Source organism: Jaculus jaculus, chromosome 2 (genome assembly GCF_020740685.1).
Source record: "Jaculus jaculus isolate mJacJac1 chromosome 2, mJacJac1.mat.Y.cur, whole genome shotgun sequence".
In the NCBI taxonomy this organism is placed as follows: domain Eukaryota; kingdom Metazoa; phylum Chordata; class Mammalia; order Rodentia; family Dipodidae; genus Jaculus; species Jaculus jaculus.
In genome coordinates, this window is record NC_059103.1 from 97,653,193 (window position 1) to 97,676,292 (window position 23,100).

The following is a 23,100-nucleotide window of genomic DNA, read 5'->3' on the forward strand; positions in this document are numbered from 1 at the left end:
CCTGGTGTGCTATTTTTCTCACTCACACACACTTTCACACACCAAAAATGCCTCAAAAAAAAAAGGGGGGGGGGAGAGAGAAAGACCGAAGCTCAAAGGAAGGAAGTCCTTTTTCTAACAGGGTACATAGCTAGGGTATACCAGGGGTAGGTTTAGAAAACATAAACTTTGCCTCAACTCTATACTACCTCATTAATTTTCTGGAAACATAATATTAACACTAAACCTGTTGGCCTGGTCAGCTTCATCCCTTCATTACTTCTACTGTCCAGATTCTAGAAATCTGGTGGTCTTGTTTCCGTGAACATTGTGCTCTGCTAAACCTCCATGCATTTGCACATGAGGTTCCCTTTGTCTAAAGCTCACTCTGTTCTCACAGGCTTATAGAACAAGGTTTTCACGGTTCTTTCAACAGTTCTCTGAAACATCTGACATCTTCTGGAAGATAGTTAGATGCCAACCTGATTCCTGTATTCCCATGTCATTCCACCATCTTCCTTAACCCTGTGGAGGTTATTGAGGGAGACACCAGATGCTGCAACTCACCCACACAGGTCCTCCCATCAGGAGCAAGCTGCAGACCAGGGGAAGGACACTGGCATCGGACTTGCCCTTTGACTACATCACAGCCATACTGGCAGTTTGCCATGGAACATGATAGGGCACCTGGAAAGAAAGTGACTGGCTGACCTCATGTGGCAGGAAACAAATACGTAATTTAAATAAGTTCTTACCCACACTTCATTAAGGCAGTTGTATGGATGAACAGTGAAGAGAAAGAGGCTTCCATTAGCCAACATTCTACAGAATGGACAAATTGGGGGAAAAGAAAGATGCCTCCTTTGGCAAGGATGACTGAGAAGAGAAGCAGCTCCATTACCACCTGGAGAAGACCTTTATATTTTTCACTCTGGCTTGTTTGTTTACTTATGTGCATGTATATGTGGACGTGTACAATGTGTGTGTGGACATGAGTGGAGACCAGATAACAAGCTGGGGTGTTTTCCCTCTCCTTTCCACCTGCCTCATGCGAGAGGGTCTCTCTTGTTTGCTGCTGCATGTGCACTGGTCTAACTGCCATGTAAGCTTTTGGGCTCTTCTGACTGACTCTACCTCCCATGACCATACATATGTTGGGATCACAGACATTTGCACCACTTTGTATCTGGCTTTGCTTGGGTGCTGGGGAATGAATTTGGGCTTTTTGCAAGCAAGCACCTTTAACTGCTGAGCCATCTCCCCAGGCCTGACGTTTGGAATTTTTTTTTTTTAAGAATTAAGGAACATATACAAAACTTTATCTGGTATATGAGTAGTGTTCCTCTGAGTTGTCTCTTCTATACCCAGGGGAAAGACAGATAAATGTGTTAGGAAAAACTTTAGAAAAATACCCACTTCTTTGTGATTCTTCCTGTAAATACCATTTCCAAATCAACTTGGTGTTGACCGACAGTAAAAGAATGTTAAACATCTAAAATTGGTACTTCTGACTTTGACTTTCAGTTCCTCGGGCACATGTATAAACGCTCACATCCTCTTCAGGAGGGCTCAGGAGGTCACTTTCCCAGAGGCAGGCTACTAGAGCATGTCAGAAATCAAGCCTCAAGGACTTAGAGAACAGTTAAGATTCTTGACATACTTGAGCAGGACCCATCCGGCATCAGCATGTATCCGTTGAGACAGTAGCACTTGTAGCTGCCGAAAGTGTTCATGCACCTGTGCTTACAGGGCCGAGGCTTCAGGCCACACTCGTTTAGATCTGGAAGAATGTGGGGTGAAGCAGAAAAATCTCAAACTTCAGCACTAACGTACAATGTTGAAAATACCTCTCAGCGTGGACAAATGAGGAAAAATGGGTTGAGACATGGCAGCCATCATACTTAAGAGATACAGCTTGCTCAGGTGTTCTTAACTTGGATGTCACCTAGGGCCAACCAGGATCTGCTGTGACCTTTGTAGGTCTGTTAGGAGGACTCTCCTCACAGATAAGCTCCTACCTCCCCACCCCTAGCCACATCCCAACAGCATACTGGCCTCCTCATGAGAAGAGGTGCACTACCCTCTATGAGTGACTGTGTTCTATTACTAGATTCACTTCTGATAATGGATCCTACTCTACTGAGGCCTTGTCTGCTCTGTTTGAAAATGACACAAGCATATTTCGTTCTCAGAAAATTCACTAATTTTAATCCATGAGACTGCTTTTGCATTCTCAAAGGATAACAGTGGCTTCCAGAGCAGTAAAAAACTACATGTATTAGAGTGATCACTATTGAAGTTTTGTTGGTCTATTCTTTAGATTCTGTACTGATCTCGTAAAGAAGAAAATCCAGTTTCCTACTTAATAATCCATTCAAGTCATAGATTAATTTTTTTAAAAAAGCAGAACCTCCAACACATTTTTATTCATCTGGCAGTTAAAAGCATATGGAAATACTAATGGATAATATATCATTATGTATTTTATGTTTATTTGTTTAAATATCAATATGAAATGAATTAATAGATTCCACATTATAAATGCTTTCCAGCTCTAGTTGAACACTGCCTCAAGTGAACATAAACGTCACAATGACATATAAACATTGAAATAGTCATGCCCATAACAGAGTTCATTAAAAAGAAATTTTACCACATGTTTATTTTGTCTGGAAAGACCAGCCTAAGTACCTGATTAGCATAATTTAATTATCTATTAATCCATGTCACTGAATATAGATAAATCTACTTTCAAGGTTGTTTCTAGATCTAATCAAAATTATATCTGACTTGCTTGTATGTTAGAAATTTGTAATATTTCACTTAAGTGACACACTCAATGACAATGTTTTAAAATTACCAAATTATTATTACACCTAAGAATGTTTTCATATGTTACTGACTTTCCAACTTGGTCTTTCTTCTACCCTTAATGCAAGTGTAAGCAAAATCCCAGCTGGGCAAATCCTGGGAAGGTTAAATAAAAAAAGCAAATACCTTTGTCATGTCTTATGTTTTCTTCCACTGTCTGGTTCCCTGTTTATTGTCTCTTGTTCAGTCAAGAGTTTTCAAAACAGAATCACATTTTAAATATTTCAAAAATTTTTTCTCATAGAAGGTACCTTGTAGATTATAGAATCAAAAAATTTGGTTTCTCCCTTTGTTAAATGAAGTAACAATCAAGAAGGAATGACTGAGAAACTCTCCCTTTCTGAAATTCTTCTATGTTGTGCTTCAAAATCTATTAAAAACTTGAATAGGGAAACTTCTCTCATCTTCTAATGATAATTCTTATTATCATTCCTAATGTCATTCCTCCAGTTACACTGGCTTTGAGACATCTTTGATTGATATTATTGTATGGAGTACTTAAACCTGAGTGTAAGAGAAAATCTATGTATTTTAAATATTTTTCTGTGTTTGATAAGCCAGCACAATAAAACAGACAGTAAGACTCAATTCTGCAGGGCGAGAAGAAGAAGACTACTGATAGATCTTTGAGTGTCAATTTCAGATTTCCTAGGTTTGCTTTTAGAGAACTACAGGAAGCTCTGTGGGTTGTTGATGGGACTGGTCAGATGGTTTTAGCTCCTGGCATTCACAAGCACAGAGTACTGAAGGCAGAGGGAAACTTCTCCAGACACGGTGTCTTTTGGATAAAGCTAAAACCCAGCTGAGGCAGCTCTGCTACAACCTGGCCAGCACTGGTCAATAATGGACCCTTAGGATCACTGTGGGACTCTTCATAATCATGGCTGGGCCTCTCAGCAGACTTAAAGACACTGGCTTTAATACAAATTTATCCTTTCCTTCCCATGGCAAAGAGTTAGTAATCATAAAACTAAAGGAAATAAAAACCAGTTAGCTGTCATAATCGGTTTTTTGCTGTCATAATTTTTAAAATCTGAGAATCATGCCATATAAAAACAGAGACAAAGAAGAAAGTATACAGCTTTTTCAGTGTATATGTTGGTTATATTGCCTATTATTAACTGGCACGTAATATCCAAATATGTGGAAAGCAATTTGAGAAAGAGGTGCTCTAACAGCTGTTAATGGCCTGGATGTTATTCCTCTGACAGGTGGCTGGTGTTAGTATCCCTGATGGCTGCCACCATGGTCCCATCTGTCTCAAGCAGATGTCTCCTAGCAACATCACAATGTCTGTTACCAAGACCATGGAAGACATTATAAAATAAGTTCCAGTCATCTGTGTCTATCAACACTGAGCAAATAGAAGATTCTGTAGCATCAAAAGACCAAATGCATCTAGTATCCTGGTGAGGAACCTCTTTCACCTCAATTTTCTTGAGAGTTTCTAGACTGTAATTATGCTTGCTCATAAAATTGAATTCATATGTGCTATTTCTGAAAAATGTAGCACTCATGCTGGTTTAGTTGTCAAATTAAGTCAATGGGGTTTCTCAGTTATGGTAAATACCCCTCTACAATAAACACAACATCTCTCCTTGATCAGCACTGCTTCACATAAAACTTACAAGTTGACAAGAGAACTTAGGAAATAAAACTTCAATGCTGCTAAGTTTACTTAAATCTTCTCTATTTTGGAAGTTTATAATAGGATATAAATTATAAGGAAAATCTGTAATAAAAAATTTAATGTATTATATCTTGTATTTATCTTACACCAAAGTTTAATTCTATAGTGTATTTATCTCAAACCAAAGTATATAATTTTATAATTAAACCACTTACACTCAAAAACTTTAAGTATTATGCATATAATTAATGAAGAGCATTACTCTCAGGGGTACATTTAAGCAGGGTTTGGAATGAGGCACTCAGGGGAGGAAGGGGAAGCCAGAAGATAGCTGGTCTTGAACAGGAATGCAAGCTGCATAGCATTATTATTACACTTCAAGGGAAAAAAAGAATCAGAAATCTTATTAGCATGCAGACATTGAAAAGTAGGTTGGGAAAAGTGGCAAAAGAGTCATCAAATAAAATAACTCAATGCTTTAAAGAAAATAATCTTTCATTCATTTTAATGTATTTAGACTTTTCATCAAAATCCTTTGAAGCTGAAACTGGGCAATGTTTCAGAAGTCTAACTTTTAAAACGTTAACTGACTAAAGTAAGGTTGTAGGTAAACTGATGTCAATATACCAGCTTCTACACTTTTCAGCATTTAAATTATGAGTAACTGCAACTAATCTCAGTACCCCAATTTCTCACATAGATAGAATATGCCCAAATATATCAAGTTCCCTACTGGCAGAGAGACAATAATTATTAAAAAACTACTTTATTTCAGGTTTTCTAAGCCTAAGAATGGGGTGAAGAATAAAATCCCTTAGAACTATAAAATTATTTTACCCCTTTACTTTCCCAACACTATGAAGTCATTGCTATTTTGGATGATCCTGTTCTCATACTTACCCTACCCCACAGGCAAATGAGGCAGGAATTATGTCCCTCTAATACCGACTGGTTGCTAAGACCCAGGTACTTTTAATGGCTTGCCATTAAAACAACTAATTGGAACCAGAACATATGCTTTATAACATTAAAAAGGAAACATGCATACTGAAAGGAAGAAGCTCATGTGTGGTTTGAGTTCTAGGAAAATCTAAAAGTCTATGCTTCAAACAGATGGCAAAGGAGAATAGGACTAAATTACTTCTAAAATCTACCCAGCAAAAGCATCAAATCCTCAATCTTAGTTGCTTTGGAATTTCTGATCTGACTGACATATGAAAATAATAGTTATCTTGCTGTCTGACTGAAATTAAAAAAAGACATTTGAAAAATCCAGGAAAGAAAAGGAAAAGGAATGATATCTGACACAGTAAAAGGAGGGTGAAGGCTCCATGCTTTTTTTTTCAGGGCCACAGAGCATTAGCACAAGGGGCAATTCCTGCGGCTTGCTTCACAAGTGCAGGCTGAAGGCTGGGCACTTCTGGACCAGTCTTCAGAACATTGGCAAGAAGTGGCACAGCTGCGGAAAGCCGTGCCGGTGGGAGGAGTGACCACCTGAGACAATGCACGCTCACCCTGTGAAGGTAAACTTGTGGCTTGATGGTCCAGGGGTTGGAAAAGAGGCTGTTCACTGCCTTGGTCAAGAGGAGTTGGGTAGAATGGCTCGTCTTCACAGCAGGGAGAAGGTAATAAGAGTCAACTTTGAACTGATGTCAATGTTATCCCTAAAAATCTTTACAAGTATATATCAAACAATTACATAAAGCTGATAGAGTTTAACAGAACTCTTTAGGTACTTTACAAACACTTTTAATTCTGCTTTGTTTTATGATAGCCATCTTCCTTCCAAAAGGAAATATAACAATATAAATTAATTATCCATTATCCCCATACCATTTAAATATGAAAAAGGACTTACAAAATGATTTTAGTCATCAACAGAAAGAAAAAAAAAATCAAATGATATAAATACTAACTACAATTAACCTCTTCTATCTAAGGATATTAAAGTTTTAAATAACCAACTTTGAGATTTTTTTCCCTATATCTTTGTTGATAATAGTTTAAAATATTCCAAAATTATGTAAAAGCTTTTACTTTATACAAGAACCTTATTCATATTGTAGCATGGGGGATCATCAATGCTTTCATTCAAAAGTAAGAACTTATGTCACATCTGGGTCACATTTAATTAGAACAAATATTAGAATCTTTATGTAAAATATTAAGTGTTTATATTATTAATTTACCACATGTTATAAGGTGTATAATACTCAAAGTAGAGTCAAATGCAATGACATTATGCTTCACCAACCAGTTAAACTTTTTAAACAATAAAACATGAGTTTCTGAAGTTGAAATCATACATCATTCAAAAAGTAAAGAGTTAAAGCACTGAACAATTATGCTTATTATAGCAATCAACTTTCTGATTTGAAACCAAAATTTATACAACAATTTAATATTATTGTTCTATTCTTTTCTTAGGATAAGGACTTCAACATGAAACACAGACCAAGCAAAGATATTAGTAACTGATAATTTCACATTACTTTTTTGAAATTAATATATAATATGCAATAAACTCACTTTCTATTCGAAAATTATGCAATAATAGGATATATATCTACATGATAAAATAATTCTCCAGTGAGAAAGTTAATATAAGATGACATATTAGTATACTTTTTTATTTGTATAAGTAGAGAGATTCAAGAAGAAAAGAAACTACCGGGTGTGGTGGCACATGCCCCAGCACTCCAGAGACAGAGGTGGATGGATTGCTGATAGTTTGAGGCCACCCTGAGACTACAAAGTGAATTCCAGGTCAGTCTGATCTAGAGCAAGACACTACCTAATCCTCTTCCCCCTCCCCCAACAAAAAAAAAAGAGAAACTATGCATGATAAAATTCCCAGAGAATAAAGGGAGAAAAACAAAGGATCAAATATAATCTTGTGAGAATTTAGTTAGAATTTCATTCACTGTGAAAGGTGTCCTGTGCCTTGCAGAGCATGTTTATGATCAGTCCAAAGCCATGACTACAACCGATCATGGTTCACCAAATCCAGAAAATGACTCAGGGAACAGCAAGCCACCCAGAGCAGTCCCAGGGAAGACAAGGGGTTCAAGTCAGCTGGAAGAAGTACAGCTTGCTCAGCTACTCTGGTTGCTCTACAGGCTGCTCTCAAAAGCACTAGGCAAGCACTTGTTTATTCAAGCTAGTTCCTGACAGTCTTACAGAAAAATTCTAAGTGATTGCAGGCCTAACTTACTTTCAATCAAAGAATAATTTACAGTTATATGAAATTATTCAAATTTATAGCTTCTTGGCTTTTCTCTCCTTAAGGAAAAAAATTGATTTGATTTCCCACATCTCTGAGGCATGTTTTCTACTTTATTAAAAATGTGTGGGCCCAGATGGAAGCAAGCTAAGTTAATGTCTTAGGTGGCAGTTCTGAACAATTTGCTCCATGAACTGTGAGCTGATCTCACACTACCCGAGGTCACTCTTCACAACTCCTCCACCTACCAGGGGTTCAAGACGTTGGGTCAGAAGTCTCCATGGAATGCACTCAAGTTCTTACAGCTACTAAAACCAGCAAACATATGAACCGGTCACTCATTTAACAAGTATGTAATGCGCACTTAGCATATGTAAAATATTTACTCATAGTTTTTGGGAACTCAGAGATCCAAGAGACCAACAAAGCCCTTGGCTCTGCAGGACCACAGACCTTCCTGTCATGCATTTGCACAGCTGCCTGTTTGCAGGAAGACTCAGAGATGAGGGAATCTCAGCAGCTTACTTTAAGCTGGGGCTTTGTTTTCAAGATTGAATTTGAAATTACATTTTCAGGGTTAGCTGTATTTTGCAGGTGTAGAAGCCTATTTTATTACCAATCAATCTTTTCCCTAAGGACTATGGATTTGAGAGACAACATTTTTAACTTGGTGTCTACAAACTTTCTTTAGAAAAATAGGTACATGTTATGTTACTGGAGAAAGTGCATGGTAAACTGTTTTTTTTTTTAAATAATACTCAGTGATAGAGCACTGTTTTTGAAAAAAAAAAAAATAGTTATTTAGGCCCTGCAAATACATTTAAATAAACTCTCAGTAACCTTCAAAATAACTTGGTTTAATATAGCCTTCTTTATACAAATTCCAGGTATTAGGAAAGTAAGGTTTTGTAGTGTTGACATATTCATGACATCTCTGAGAGTCTGTATTTGCCACTTTAAAGAGAGGTGTACTGAGATTCTGAGATGATTACTGGTGCCTCAAGAACCAGACCCTAACATGCTGCTACTGTGGATAATAAGCTGTGGAAGGAAAATCAGTGGAATTTTAGAAGATGACACAGATAATAAGAAAAATACTATGCATATGTGTTTGGTAAATTCAAAATAAACATAAAAACAAGAAGATTGGGACTCAGTTATAAATAAAATAACATAAAATAAGAACATAATTTAGAGCAGCAACCCCTCCTAACAATGGATGTCATAGTTGACTAGCACAGATTTCATCTTGTGAATTACACACACTTTCAGATACTAGTGTTTTGGGTGCTGTAGGAAATGTCTAGCTGGGAATGTAGCTCAGTGGCAGAGCACCTGCCTAGAATACAACGGGGCCTTGGGTTCAATTCCTAGCACTGAAAAAAAACAAGTGCCTTTAAATCCTGGTTTACATGGCACACCGAGAGCAGCATTCTAGAATTAGCATCAGATGAAGTGTTTCTCTATCAGATACAATCTAATATACATGGGACAGCTCTACCCACAGTATTTAATTGGAACATAAGTTAAACTGACTCTAATCTTTTTATTTTTAAAGTAAAACTTAACATTAATTTTTTTTTGTTGTTTCTAGCTTGTTAACTCCTAGTAGTTGAAATTTGCAGGTAAATTAATTTAGAAAACAAACCTTGTCTGATTTTCTAGGAAGAGTAAGAGGATTACATTTCCACTTATATTTTTTCCATCTAAAACTACAGTGACAGAAAGAATATAGATTATATAAAAAATAGCTCTAAGATGATCTCCTTTACCAACTAATTCTGTGAACTTGGGCAAGACCCATAATATCCCTGAGCTTTAGACTTCTCAATTAAAAATGGAAAAATAATTTGCTATAACTGATGCCTAATTATAATAAATAGCACTCTACCTCCTAACATTCGTCAAACATAAAAATAGATTATATAATTACATATAACACATCTATATGACATATAGATTATAACATAATATACATATATATGGAGCATTTTATCAATTGTTTGCTTCATAAAAGAGTGCTATTAAGAGCTGGGCATGGTGGCACATGCCTTTAATCTCAAGACTAAGGAGGTAGAGGTAAGAGGATCTCTGTGAGTTCAAGGCGACCCTGAGACTACATAGTGAATTCCAGGTCAGCCTGCACTAGAACAAGACCCTACCTGGAAGAACCAAAAGAGTGCTTTTTAAAAATCTCTTGTGGACTGAAGAGATAGCTTAGTGCATAATGCCCTTGCTTGCAGAACCAAAGGACCGAGATTTGATCACCTAGGCCCCATGTAAGCCAGATGCACAAGGTGGCACATGCATCTGGAGTTCATCTGCAGTGGCTGGAGGCCCTAGCATGCCCATTCTCTCTCTCCATATATGTGTATGTGTGTATGTATATATACATGTATATATACATATACATATATATATATATGTGTGTATATATATATATATATATATATACACACACACATATATATATTCTCTCTCTCAAATCAATAAAATAAATATTTTTTGAAAACTCTTGCCAAATCAATAAACATTTTCATTTTTATCAGGAGCACTCTAAGATAGTCAACAATCAAGGGAAGATTTAAGTACACAAGCAATAGGCTCAGAGAAACCAAATTTCTTACCTTGTTTCTGGTAAAGGGGATTAGAATCTGGAGTCTGATGTTGGCTCAGACTTCCCAATTGATAAGTGGAGAAATAAGAAATCCCAGAATAAAGGTCCTCTATGTTATGGATATTACCACTCTCTTGTTAAAGTACATTTTAATTAGTATCAGTTGAATAACAGTAAAAGGATATAATTCATTTACTCACCCTTTGAGAAAAATATGTTTTCGTAAGATTTACTATCATTATTATTATTACTACCATGATACTATGCTCTACCAGAAAAATGGCAGTTCACACACTTGGGACAAACAGCTATAGAAACAAGCTTGTGAGGAGAGTTTAAATTTTTTAATTTGGCACAAATAGACAAATTCAACAAAGTGGCTTTCAGACCGTTATCCTACCTTGGTTGCAGGTTTTTCCAGCATATCCAGGGTGACACTTGCACTTGTTTGGCCCAATACAGTCTCCATGTTTGCACTGTGGTTGGCACACAGCTGTAGAAAGAGGAGAGCATGCATCAGTTTTAGGCCAGCAGCACATCTGCCATAGAGCTTTCATGCCATGGGCTACTGTGATAACAAAAAGACTAAGAACTGTCTACACTTTATATATGCACATGAGCATGTATAATGTATGGTTACATGTTCTGTTTGTGGGTATCACATTTTTTTTGTAGGTGTCCTTATAAATGAGAATCTGCAAATTATAAAAGTAAAAATATGCACAATCATAATGACCACTTGCCAATAGTAACAACTTAACCAAAACTACAGCCACAATTTCAAACTCATCCTCTCAAATATACTTTATCAAAATAGTTTTTCTAATGTGTGGGAAATTCTTGGTTTTATGACTAGGATGGTTAAAAGAAAAATAAATGTCCAATTTAATGAACTGTTTACTTTATTGGAAATTATGTTCTAAGTATAAAGTGATTAAAAATGAAACTAAGACAATGTTCTTTAGCCTATTTTATTCGAAGGTATTTCCATCTTCCTTGATTTTTTCCTAGCCCTAAGAGGCGTAACAATTGCTGTTTGATATGTAATAGTTTTCTGTGGCTTACCACAGCAAATAGAAAATTCTCAGCTTAACCTACTCTTGCCTATCCATCACACTGACTTCTTTCAAGACCCTAAAATGCTGTAAATTATCACTTCGGTCTGGAATTTATTCTGTTTGCTGTGTGCCAGTGGTTCTTAACTGGGACTCCCGTTGTCCATTCTGGATATTTGGCAACGTGGGGAGACATTTTGGTTCTCCTGGGATGTGCTAGAGGACAGGGGTGCTGCTGCATTGCCAGTGCTCTGCCAGCCCACTCCTAAACAAAGTATCCAAACAACACCAAAGTGCCATGGTGCCAAGACTGAGAAATGTTGTTCTATATCATACCCAATATGTTCATGATGTTAGGACAGATACTACAGTATATGAAAAAAAATTGTTAGCATGGCTACAGATTTTAATGTGCCAACAATCTACATAAAGCAACAAAATTTACATGTTTTTATTCAAGGCAACATTTATTTTTGAGTAGATGACAAATATAAAATATATGAAGAAATGATCATATGTTGATGTGGAAAACATTTATGCTCTATCCTGCAGCATGTGGATAAGCAAGAGAGGAGAGAGTACTATGTACCCACATGGACCACAGCTTAACTAGGGGTCACTCAGGAGGCTGAAGCAACCAAGATAATGGGTAAACTGTAAACTGGGCAGCTGAATGCAATCATCTGCGAGTGGTATCAGTGATGGTGTTCCTAAACTTTCAAACTGAGGTCTAGTCTTATCTGTAGGAAACAGAAGGATTCTGTAACTGTGTGATCAGCAGGAGAATCAGCACGTAACATCAAAGTTTAGGAATATGCGCATGGTGATCATATGTGGAATGGGCTGGAAAGAGTCTACAGGCAGAGAAAGCAAATACACATGAAATCAGTGTTCAGATAAGACACAGACAACTATGATTTGCATGTATGATGAGAAGAAGCAGGCCTGAGTAATCAATGAGTAAAAAACAGATAGGCCTTGAGGACCTAGGGAGAGAGGGTTCACAATGACCCTTGACATCTGCCCATGTTCTTCTCCATTTTTGGCATGTGATTAATTCCTTTTTAAACATCACTGCTGTAGAGATTCCTTCAAGACAGAAGCACACATTGCATTTGTTGTTTCCTCAAGCTACTCACTCAACTCTGGCCCTCGTCTCTCCTGGAACCCCATAGCGCTTACTTGCTAGTTTTACTTTTAGGCCTTTGCTGTCTATCTGTTATGCCAACTGGATTCTGTGTGACTATCAATCTATAAGATGCAGCAATCTATAAGGTGCTTGCAAAAAGAAGGTAAGATGCAGAGACATCCACTTGAAAAATCCTTACAACTGTAGATACGGCATTAAATTCAAAGAAAAAAATGTTATATTAATTTGTGTGAGAAGTAACGAACCATCTAGAAGGCCTTCCACTATGACTCCCATTGAATCACACATGGGAGACAGGTGTCGTACTGTGTGTAGTTTTTCAAACACGTCCCCAAAGCAAGGTATTCTGTAATATCCAGGCCTTATCACTGAGAAATGTCATCTTGAAAAAAATATTTCATCATTAAGAAGAGATATCCCACAAACCTTAACTTTGTAAGCATGAATGTAACTTGAATAATCAAGTATCCTTGGCCACCCACAACTTTTTAAGTAATAGCTCAGAATTATTAGATGTAAGTCAAAGTAGCAACCACTTAGAATAACTGGAATTGAAACTATCTATAAAAAATATGAAAAAAGTAGCTTTAAGGATACCACTTAAAAACATGAAGTTATTTAGAGGGGACACTTTATGAAAGCAATTAAACTTTAGGCCTCCAGGCTGTATTGCCTTTTGACCTCTGACCAGCTTGATGACCATCCATTTAGGATGTTTTCAGGTGCTTTCTGAAAACAAAAGGGGTTTTTGTCCTTCCCCGTTTTGTTATTTGCTCTCAGCAGAATCCTTAATCCTAGGCACATCAAATGCACACATTCCATGAGGTCAAGACTCTGAATGGTTATTCCAGTTAGAGGAACCAGCAATTTAAAGCAAACTGCTTACTGCGCTGCACTGAGGTAACCAACAAGTATGGATTAGCCAACAGCTATTAAAAGTGGTAGAATAATTTCTTCCCAGAAAAAGAAAACTACAAACTTTTGCACAAAATATTCCCCCCCACACACCACACATAAACATCCACACATCATCTTCTTGGCCTTAGATCTGGGATAGAATTCAACAAGCATTTATTATATACAGTGTATATTACACTAGACAAGTGGGAAGAAAGGAGTGTCACAGAGGATATAAAATTAACCATGTAACTAATTCTAAGCCAGGACAAGAGGTAAAATAGAGAGCTGAAAGGACAAAGGAACATGGGTAATAACTGTAACCATAGATCCTACAGCAGCGTCAAGTGTGAACTGTCATCACAGGGAGCAGTTGTTCAAGGTAAGAGGCTGTGGGGACAGAAAACAGCTTTACAGAAGGAAACCAAGTGGGAGGGGAAAAGCAGCCAAGGGGGTTCTTGGTGTATGCAAAGTGATCTTGCGGGCCATCATGTCAAGTACTTGAAACCACAGATGACATCAAAAGAAAGACTAAAATATGTCACAGAAGGCCAGTTGGATCTGTGTGCGCATGTGTGTTTGTGTGTGTATGTGTGTGTGTGTGTGTGTGTGTGTGTGAGAGAGAGAGAGAGAGAGAGAGAGAGAGAGACAGAGACAGAGACAGAGAGAAGGGGGAGAGAAACAGACCAACTCAGGGTGTTGGTGGTCCTCTCTTTCCATCTTATTTGAGACAGGATTCTTATTGTTTGCTGCTGGGAATGCCCGAAAAGCTGAGCCCAAGCCTCAGGATTCTCCTGACTCCACTGCCCCTTGCCTTAGCTGTGGAGATTACAGATGCTGTATCACTCTGTGGCTTTACCTGTGTGCTGGGGATCAGAACCCAACAGAACAAGTGCCTTTAACCCCTGAGGGCTCACCCCAGCCTCATTCTTTGGATTCTCACCAATGTCTACTTTTTATTACCCTTCTGCTTTAATACAGAATGGGTTTCATTTTTATTCCTTAGTATAGGATAAGTTCATAATAAAAAAAAAATACACTGACCATTTTTCTTGCCATTTAAGATTAATAAAGAACTAAATTTCTAGCTAATTTATATATAAGTAGAAGTAAAGAGGTGGAGCTTTGGGGATACTACTTACAGTGAGCCTGACAAACACACCTACCTTTGTTTTTTGTGGGTGTTTTTTTGTGTGTGGGGGCTTTGTGGGAGGTTCTGGAATGAAAGCCATGCTGAAACACAGTATTGTTTGTAGGACTTGATATTGAGAAGAGAAAGAATGGTAGAACAAAAATTCCTAAACTGATCTTGTTGTCTTTGTCACACCCAGCCAAATACAATTCTTAACGGACTGTCCTTCAGCACTAGGTGGTGGCGTATGGATACAATCTGCTTATAATTAAGCCAGTAAATGGTTTTGTTTTTGAGACCTAGAATTTAAAGTGTTAGCAATAGGCAACAGTAAGTAATAAAATTCATTATGTTTATGTTATATCTATAATACCACCTGCTCATGGTAAAATAAAAATAACTTCATTTATAAATGAAGTATAATTGGAAGTAAATACCCATTTTGAAATAACATGAAAACAGTCCCACTTTAGTATAAGCTGGCCCGCCTTTTACTTATTTCATTGTAATGTGAGGGACCAGCAAAAGCTAACCTTTCTAATCTGCATTACTCTGTGAACAGCAGGCCATCCACCTGACCCAAAGGGAAAAGATGGTCCGTTTTCAGTTAGTAGCAAACTTCTCTGACATCAAAGGTAGATGATACACTAAACTTGGAGGAAACAGGGTGCCTGTTGACACTGCGGCTAATCAGAGAAGCAGCGTTTCTGCTCTGATCTTCATGTAAACCAGGGACCAGGAGACCAGGTCACATTTGACGGCATACTGTCCCTAGCACCAACATGTGGCTTAGTAAAGAAAGGTCATATAAAGACTACAGATGTAACAATTATTTTTTCCTCCAAAAGAATGAAGTCCAAGCAGATAAGCCACACATAAAACTTATTCTCTAAAGTTCCTGTAGCACAATCTCCCAAATTTTCTTAAGATAATCTCTAAATCATTCTTTTAACTAGAAAAAGAAACATGTCTCCCCTGGCAAACCAAACATAGCTCTCTAACCATACATGTCCAAGACTCTTCTGTTTGCAAACCAAAGTTTTACCATTAACACCATGCTAACTGATGTACCCAGGGTTTTGAGTGCTAGAAAATATTTTCTGAACTCTGCTAAAGTACTGAATTGTCAAATTAGAGGACAATTAAATTCCTACATCAATTTTATCATGTTTCAAGTATAAAAATTCAAGTGCCAAAGTTTGAAAAATAAAGACATGGTGAGAATCCAAGAAGATAGGGGCTCTGTAAAGTGAGGAGGGAAAAGCAAACCCAACCTCAATCCTTGAGAAGGATGTCCTATTGGTTCTAGGCCTTTTGGCTAAAGATCCAGTAGAGAAGGATGCCTTTAGTGTAAGAATGCCTTTAAGAATGCTTTAGAGGCAATTGTCATTTTACAATCAACATCATGCTGTTAAATTCACACAGTGCCCCTAAAGCAGAAGAGAGTGCCTTGTCCTCCAGGTCACCTTACTTAGAAACAAAGGTGATAAGGCAGTATGCAGGGATAAGGTAGAAGAATGGACAGACACAAAGTGGAAAGATTTCATAGCTCTCAGCTCATCCCACAAGCTTCACAGAATTTTGATTTGGTTAGTCTTTTTTGAGAAGTAAAGAAAATATGATGACAATCTCTTTTTCAAAGATCATTTGGCCTTGGAAGAGCAAAAGTTGCTAAAACAAGCATGAACTACCCTACTGCTTTATTAATAGAACTGGGAAGAAATGGAGGCAGTATTTCATATGGATCCACTGGAAATGGCCCTGAGGCATCACGTATCCCTTGTAGAACAAAACCCAGGGAAAGAATCTCACTGTCTAAGGTCTGCCCGTCTTCAGCAAGCCCTGCTTGGGTTGTAGTGTGAGTTATTCGTTGTCCAAAATGAAACTCTTAAAAGAGAAATCTTAAATCTCTGCTGTAGGAAAGTGGGTAAACGTGCTCTGATGCTTATCATTTAAAAAAGGCTATCTAGTAAATGTTCTTGTGAATTCAAAATTGAAAATGATTTTATATGACTGAATTTATCATTGCAACATCCATATATGGCAGGAAAGCAGCAGACATCATCATTTTACCAGTAAACATGGGAAAGCACAGAAGGTTAAGTAAGTTGACCAATTTCAGTAAAAACGTCATTCCAATCCATCAGCTCCTCTGGTGAACTGAAAGTCTCCAGAAAGGCCAGCATTTTGAGGGAATTTGGAAAGAGAGTAAGATTACAGCCAAGGCTGGAGAGACAGCTTAACAGTTAAGGTGCTTGCCAGAGAAGCCAAAGAACTCATATTCGAATTTCCAGGTCCCACATAAGCCAGATCACAGTGACACAAGCATGCAATGTTGCACATACGCACAAGGTGGTGCATGCATCTGGAGTTGGTTTGCAGTGGCTGAAGGCCCTGGCATGCCCATTCTCTCTCTCAAAAGAAAAAGATTATAGCCAAATGCTAAATAGAAAAGGATGAGGAAGTGGAAAATGGTGACCAAAAACATAAAAGTATTTAAGGTACACTTCCAAGAAGTCACACTTGCAATTAAGAACATAATCTATAATTTAAAAATATATAAAGTAGCTCTACCAGAATATTTAAAAATATTATATTGCCTGAATTTTTACCTCTAGTAATGAAATTTATGTGCAACATTTTAATATCCTTGAACCTGAGCAAGTTCACAAGTCTTTTTAAAGAAATATGGTTTACTTGCATAAAACTGATTAGTTTTGAGAGGCTGTTAAAGCCCTCGAAGCAGTTTTCGTGGATGTGAAACAAATGGTGAGAAATTAAATAGGTCCCTAATATTATAGTACTGAAATTAAATCTACTTAATTCATCAAGTCATGCTCATGCCCTGATTTTATATACTTGTATTTGCCAATAAACACTGATACTTGAAAAAATATCTCCTGTATTCTATGCTTAGTATGCAATCAAGCCATGGACTCAAAAGCATTAGTGAAGCACTACTACATTAGGAATGTTTTCCTTTGTGTTAAATTAAACATTACTGTAATTAAAAGCCTAACTCCAGTCAAGTAGTCAAAGTCTATATAAATTGATACTAACTTAGAGCATGGAGTTAAATAACTATGTCTTCCAAGGGTTGTTTGGCAGTAACTGACTTTTGTCTTGGGAAACGCTCAATTCAAATTCCTCAAGAATATATTTCATCTCTCAGTAATGAACTTGTAACTCCAAAAGTAGCCCAGAGGAGAGAGACGCTTACATCTACATTGTTGCATCGCAAGCCAGCGTTTATCTAATTAAGCTCTCTCCCTTTGCACTTCAAACATTTTCCTCTAAGCACTGTTGTCATTTCAGTTCACTTGAAATTTTACTTCTGTTTTCATGGCAAGAGTAGAATTTAGAGTAATATCAAATTAGACTTTAAGAAAATACAAGAAAGTGTTACAGCCGGGCGTGGTGGTGTACGCCTTTAATGCCAGCACTCAGGAGGCAGAGTTAGGAGGATCATGGTGAGTTCGAAGCCACCCTGAGACTACATAGTGAATTCCAGGTCAGCCTGGGCTACAGTGAGACTCTACCTCAAAAAACAAAATAACAACAATAAAAAAAAAGTGTTACTACTTATTTGGAAAAGCAAGTAAGGCTTATTTTTGTTTTTGCTAAATAGATACCAGAAGCAATGAGAGCCCTTGAACTCGGATCTTTGTTTCTAAATGTAATTCTCCAAAAAGGAAATGTCGACCAAAGGAAAGAGGGAATACTATTTTTTGTTCATACTAAAAACCAATGAGGTACTCAAAAAATGTTGGAGATATGCACAAAAAACAAATAGAAACTGGCTCTGAGGGGATCCCACAGACCAATTTGGGTTCATTTGATCATCAAGAAGCGTAAAGATAGCAATGGCTAATAACTAGATTAATAGATAAGCAAGGGCTGGAGATATGGCTTAGTGATTAAGGCGCATGCGTCAAAGCCAAAGAATCCAAGTTGGAGTCCCCAGGACCCACATAGGCCAGATGCACAGGTGGCACCTGCATCTGGAGTTCGTTTGCAGTGGCTGAAGGCCCTGGTGTACCCATTCTCTCCCTCTCTCTCTTCTTTCTATCTGCCATTTTCTCTCAAATATATAAAATTAAATAAAAATTAAAAACAAATGAATAATAACAGTGGGTAATAATGAAAGAATTCATGGATTTGAAGTGACTATTTTAAAGTAAGATGATTTAACACATCTTTGTAGAGTAATACCATGTAAAATTTATGAATAATAAAATCTAAAAACTACTACTTTACAGTCATTGAAATGTGATTTAAAAAGATAAAATAAAATACCCACACATAATATCCAGTCTCAATGTATCACTCTACAACTTATTTACAAATTACTAAAGCAAAAGAAATGAGAAGTTGGGCCCAGAGATAGTTTACTTGGTAAAAATGTTGGGTGTGCCGGGTGTGGTGGCGCATGCCTTTAATTCCAGCACTCAGAAGGCAGAGGCAGAGGGATTGCTGTGTCGGGGATCACTGTGGGTTCAAGGCCACGCTGAAACTACATAGTGAATTCCAGGTCACTCTGGGTTACAGTGAAATCCTATCTTGGGTGGCGCATGCCTTTAACCCCAGCACTCAGGAGACAGAGGTAGGAGGATCATTTTGAGTTCGAGGTCACCCTGAGCAATGTAGTGAATTCCAGGTCAGCCTGGGCTAGAGTGAAACCCTACCTTGAAAGAAGCCAAAAAAAAAAAAGTTGGGTGTGGTGGCATGTGCTTGAAATATCAACACTGGAAAGGTAGAGACAAAAAAAAGGTAAGTGGCAATATGAAGAGTGGCTGAGGTCGTTCTCTGGCCTCTATGCACACCCAAACCAACATAACACACATGCATTCACATATACAAACATGTGCACACATGTACATACAGATAAACGTGTGCACAAAAAGTAAGAAATCTTATCCCATGATCAACAGTATCATCAATAATAGGTGTGCTGATAACATGTGTCACAGCACCAGTATAACATGCTATCACTTAGTGTAACATTCTTTTTTTTTTAAAAAATTATTTATTTATTTATTTGAGAGCAAAAGACACAGAGAGAAAGACAGATAGAGGGAGAGAGAGAGAATGGGCACGCCAGGGCTTCCAGCCTCTGCAAACGAACTCCAGACGCGTGCGCCCCCTTGTGCATCTGGCTAACGTGGGACCTGGGGAACCGAGCCTCAAACCAGGGTCCTTAGGCTTCACAGGCAAGCGCTTAACCGCTAAGCCATCTCTCCAGCCCTAGTGTAACATTCTTAAAGAATGCTTCTAACATGAATGATGCAGAGACTGCAGACCAATTTCGATTGTAGAATACACTAACATGTACTCAGTGTAAACTCTTCCAAAAAATGTCATGTCAAGAAGCATAAAAGTAAAAAAAGGTTATAAAATTAAAGATGAAAGGGTAGCAAAGAATGCCAATCAAATTCTAGATTTAACCCTAAGTTGATCTGTATTAGTAAGTTGTAGGAAAATTATTTTAAAGGGGGACTAGAAAGATGGCTTAGCAATTAGAAGAGCTTGCTTGCAAAGCCTATTGGCATGGGTTCAATTCCCTAGCCATTCATGTAAGGCTGACCAAACATTCAATAGCAGCAACAAGAGACCCTAGTGCCCAAATGCATGCATGTATGCATGCGTGCATGTGTGCACACACACACACACAAGCATATTAAAACAAAAATATTATTGGCACAACTGGTGAAATCTATGGACTATTAATTATGAAATAACATTATATCAGTGTCAATTTTTTAATTTATTTACTTGAAGGAGACAGAGAGAGGCAGGCAGACAGAAAGAATGGGGGCGCCAGGGCTTCCAGCCACTGAAAACAAACTCCAGACACATGCGTCACCTTGTACATCTGGCTTACATGAGTACTGGGGAATTGAACCTGGATCCTTAGGCTTCACAGGCAAGTGTCTTAACTACTAAGTCATCTCTCCAGTCCAGTGTTTAATTTTTTAAGTATAATAAATGATATTATTGTTTATAGGTACATGTCCTTACTCTTCAGAGATAAATGCAGAAAGCTGAAGTTATTTAGGCAAGAAGTGCTATTATGTCTGTAAGTGACTTTCAAATGGCAGAGAGGTGAAAGTAATAAGGACAGGGAGGGAAGGGGGGAAGGAATAAGAATACGTAAAATGTGTTAATTGTAGATGGAGTTAATGGGTATTTACTGTTCCTATTCTCTCTTCTATAGAATTGGCTTTTTTTTTTTCAAATAAACAGGGAAGATGTAGCTAATCAGAAGTTTGATAACATGACTATCTCACAAATACTTCTGTGAGCAGCTGTTCATTTTCCAGTGCACTTTCAGATGAGATGAATGGTCCAAATGCTGGAGAACGAGAGCTGGACTCCCAGCCCTTCCCTTATAGGAAATGGATGACCTATACAGATGTCTCAGCTTGACGCTGCTCTTACATACTGATCAGAAGTTGAAAACTGCCACATTGGCATGTTTTCAGCTAACAAAGTACTCACAGGATTTATATAGAGCTTACCATAGATTTCATGAGAGGATTAAATGAGGCTCCCAAATAAAATCCTTAGAACAGTCCCCACCTCTAAGAGGTCATGCAAGTAACAGATGAGGGCTACAGGGTGGCAAAGAGGAAAAGCTCCCTAAGATGCCATATTAGGAGCTAGGGATGTAAGCATGAATGAGATCAAGTCCTTATCTTCAGTAGGCAGGTCCAGTGAGGGGCGACAGAAGCCACCATAGATGTCCTGATAACAGACGCAGATGACACAGAAGAGCCAATGATTAATCAATTACTATTAGGATTTAGGAATGTTAGAAAAGTTTTAGAAAGTAATGCTAAAAATTCTTTCCAAAAGGTTGTTTATAAGATGTATGATATCATAATTTAAGAATTTATCAGTAAATAAAAGAACATACTACAGTATGTTGTTTAGTTTAAATTCATCATGTCTGTTTTTTTTTTAAATTTTTTATTTATTAATTTGAGAGCAACAGACACAGAGAGAAAGACAGACAGAGGGAGAGAGAGGGAATGGGCGCGCCAGGGCTTCCAGCCTCTGCAAACGAACTCCAGATGCGTGCGCCCCCTTGTGCATCTGGCTAACGAGGGACCTGGGGAACCGAGCCTTGAACCGGGGTCCTTAGGCTTCACAGGCAAGTGCTTAACCGCTAAGCCAACTCTCCAGCCCTCATCATGTCTGTTTTAATTGAACATGTGATCCTCTAATTTTGGCCATGTATACAGAAGAGTTATCAGAAAATTTTAAAATAACCATCAAACTCAGTAGCAGAGGCCAGTAAGCTAGAAAGGAGATATAAAGGGAATAGAAAGGAAGGGAGGGGGTACTTAATAGAATGGTATTGTATATATCTAAGTAAAACAGAATAATGGGAGTGAAAGGCGTAAGTGAGGTCAGAGGAAGAGATTTAGTAAAGAAAAGGTGGAGGGAGGGCTAATCAAAATCTAAGAGGATATAAATAACTCATATGGAATTCTACATTTTGGACAATAGAACACTCAGGAGCCATAGATTGTTACTAGAAAGTTTTCAGTGCCAGGGATGGGATACCTTCCAGTGAGTTGTTGGCCAGGGGGTTTCCTGATGCCCCCAAAACATGACAGGCCATTGCCGAGGCTCTTGGTTCCTCGCCAAGAGTAGATGATAAGACCCTACTGCTGAAGACTCCACATACTTGGGCTGCAAGGCCACTGAGAAATCCTGCTGGAGGTGAGCTGAAAACCTCCTCCATGTAGACCAGCTGACAGAAAACTGGAAAAAGCCACACTGCATGCAGTTCAATGGGAGAGAGAGACAGAAATCACCAGTGAAGATACTCAACAGTGGACAATACAAGCCTTGTATTTGGCCAGCCAGGCCAAATGAGCCAACTTGTGCAATAGTGGCACGTCTGTTATGGGGGAAGCCAATTGCCTTCTAATTGGACTGGAGGCCCACTCCATGGGAGGGAACACATCCCAGATACTGAAAACCTACAACAGGGGTAGTCATGAACCCTAGGGGTGTAACATCTGCTGCTGTCTGGTTAAATGCATATACTATGCTCACCAAACTGCCCAGTAAGCACTTCTCTTAATGTTCATACCCATATATTAATGCCACTCTCAGTTTTAATTAAAGAAGCTTCTCTTTTCAGATGGCAGGGACATTGGGATGACTTAGAAGGCACCACAGTGCTGAGAAGTGACAGAGGAGTGCTCAGCACTGAAATATCTCTATCACATCATCACATTTTTCAGCAATTGAAATCTTTAAAAGGTTCACTGATACATCAGTCAAGTGACAGATTATTTCAAAAGCTAAATCACTTTTATGACTGTGTACAGATATAATAAGATATTGGGCATTTGTCAGCTTGGCCTATTAGTTTTCTTTCTATACAAAACATTAATTACTCCAAGTTTATCTGATGGATAACCTTAGCCATGAATTAGATAGCAACCTCAATGCTCATTAATAAAAGAGATCCATTAAATCAGGGAGGGTACCATAGTATTCCTCCCTCCAATGTGTATACTTCAGTCCAG

General features: G+C 38.0%; 1 protein-coding gene across 4 annotated transcripts in view; it reads right to left on the reverse strand.

Moving 5' to 3' along the window:
* Npnt (nephronectin) overlaps positions 1 to 23,100 on the reverse strand; it is an 83,653-nt gene that overhangs the window by 32,454 nt on the left and 28,099 nt on the right. For 2 of the 4 annotated variants that reach the window (XM_045142874.1, XM_004662996.2), the window contains 4 exons: positions 10,721 to 10,813; positions 5,995 to 6,087; positions 1,640 to 1,759; positions 547 to 666 (listed from right to left, as the gene is read on the reverse strand). In XM_045142874.1, coding sequence (XP_044998809.1) covers positions 547 to 666; positions 1,640 to 1,759; positions 5,995 to 6,087; positions 10,721 to 10,813 — 426 coding nt within the window. The remainder of the gene's footprint in view (positions 1 to 546; positions 667 to 1,639; positions 1,760 to 5,994; positions 6,088 to 10,720; positions 10,814 to 23,100) is intronic. The other 2 variants (XM_004662997.2, XM_004662999.2) reach the window with 1 other exon arrangement.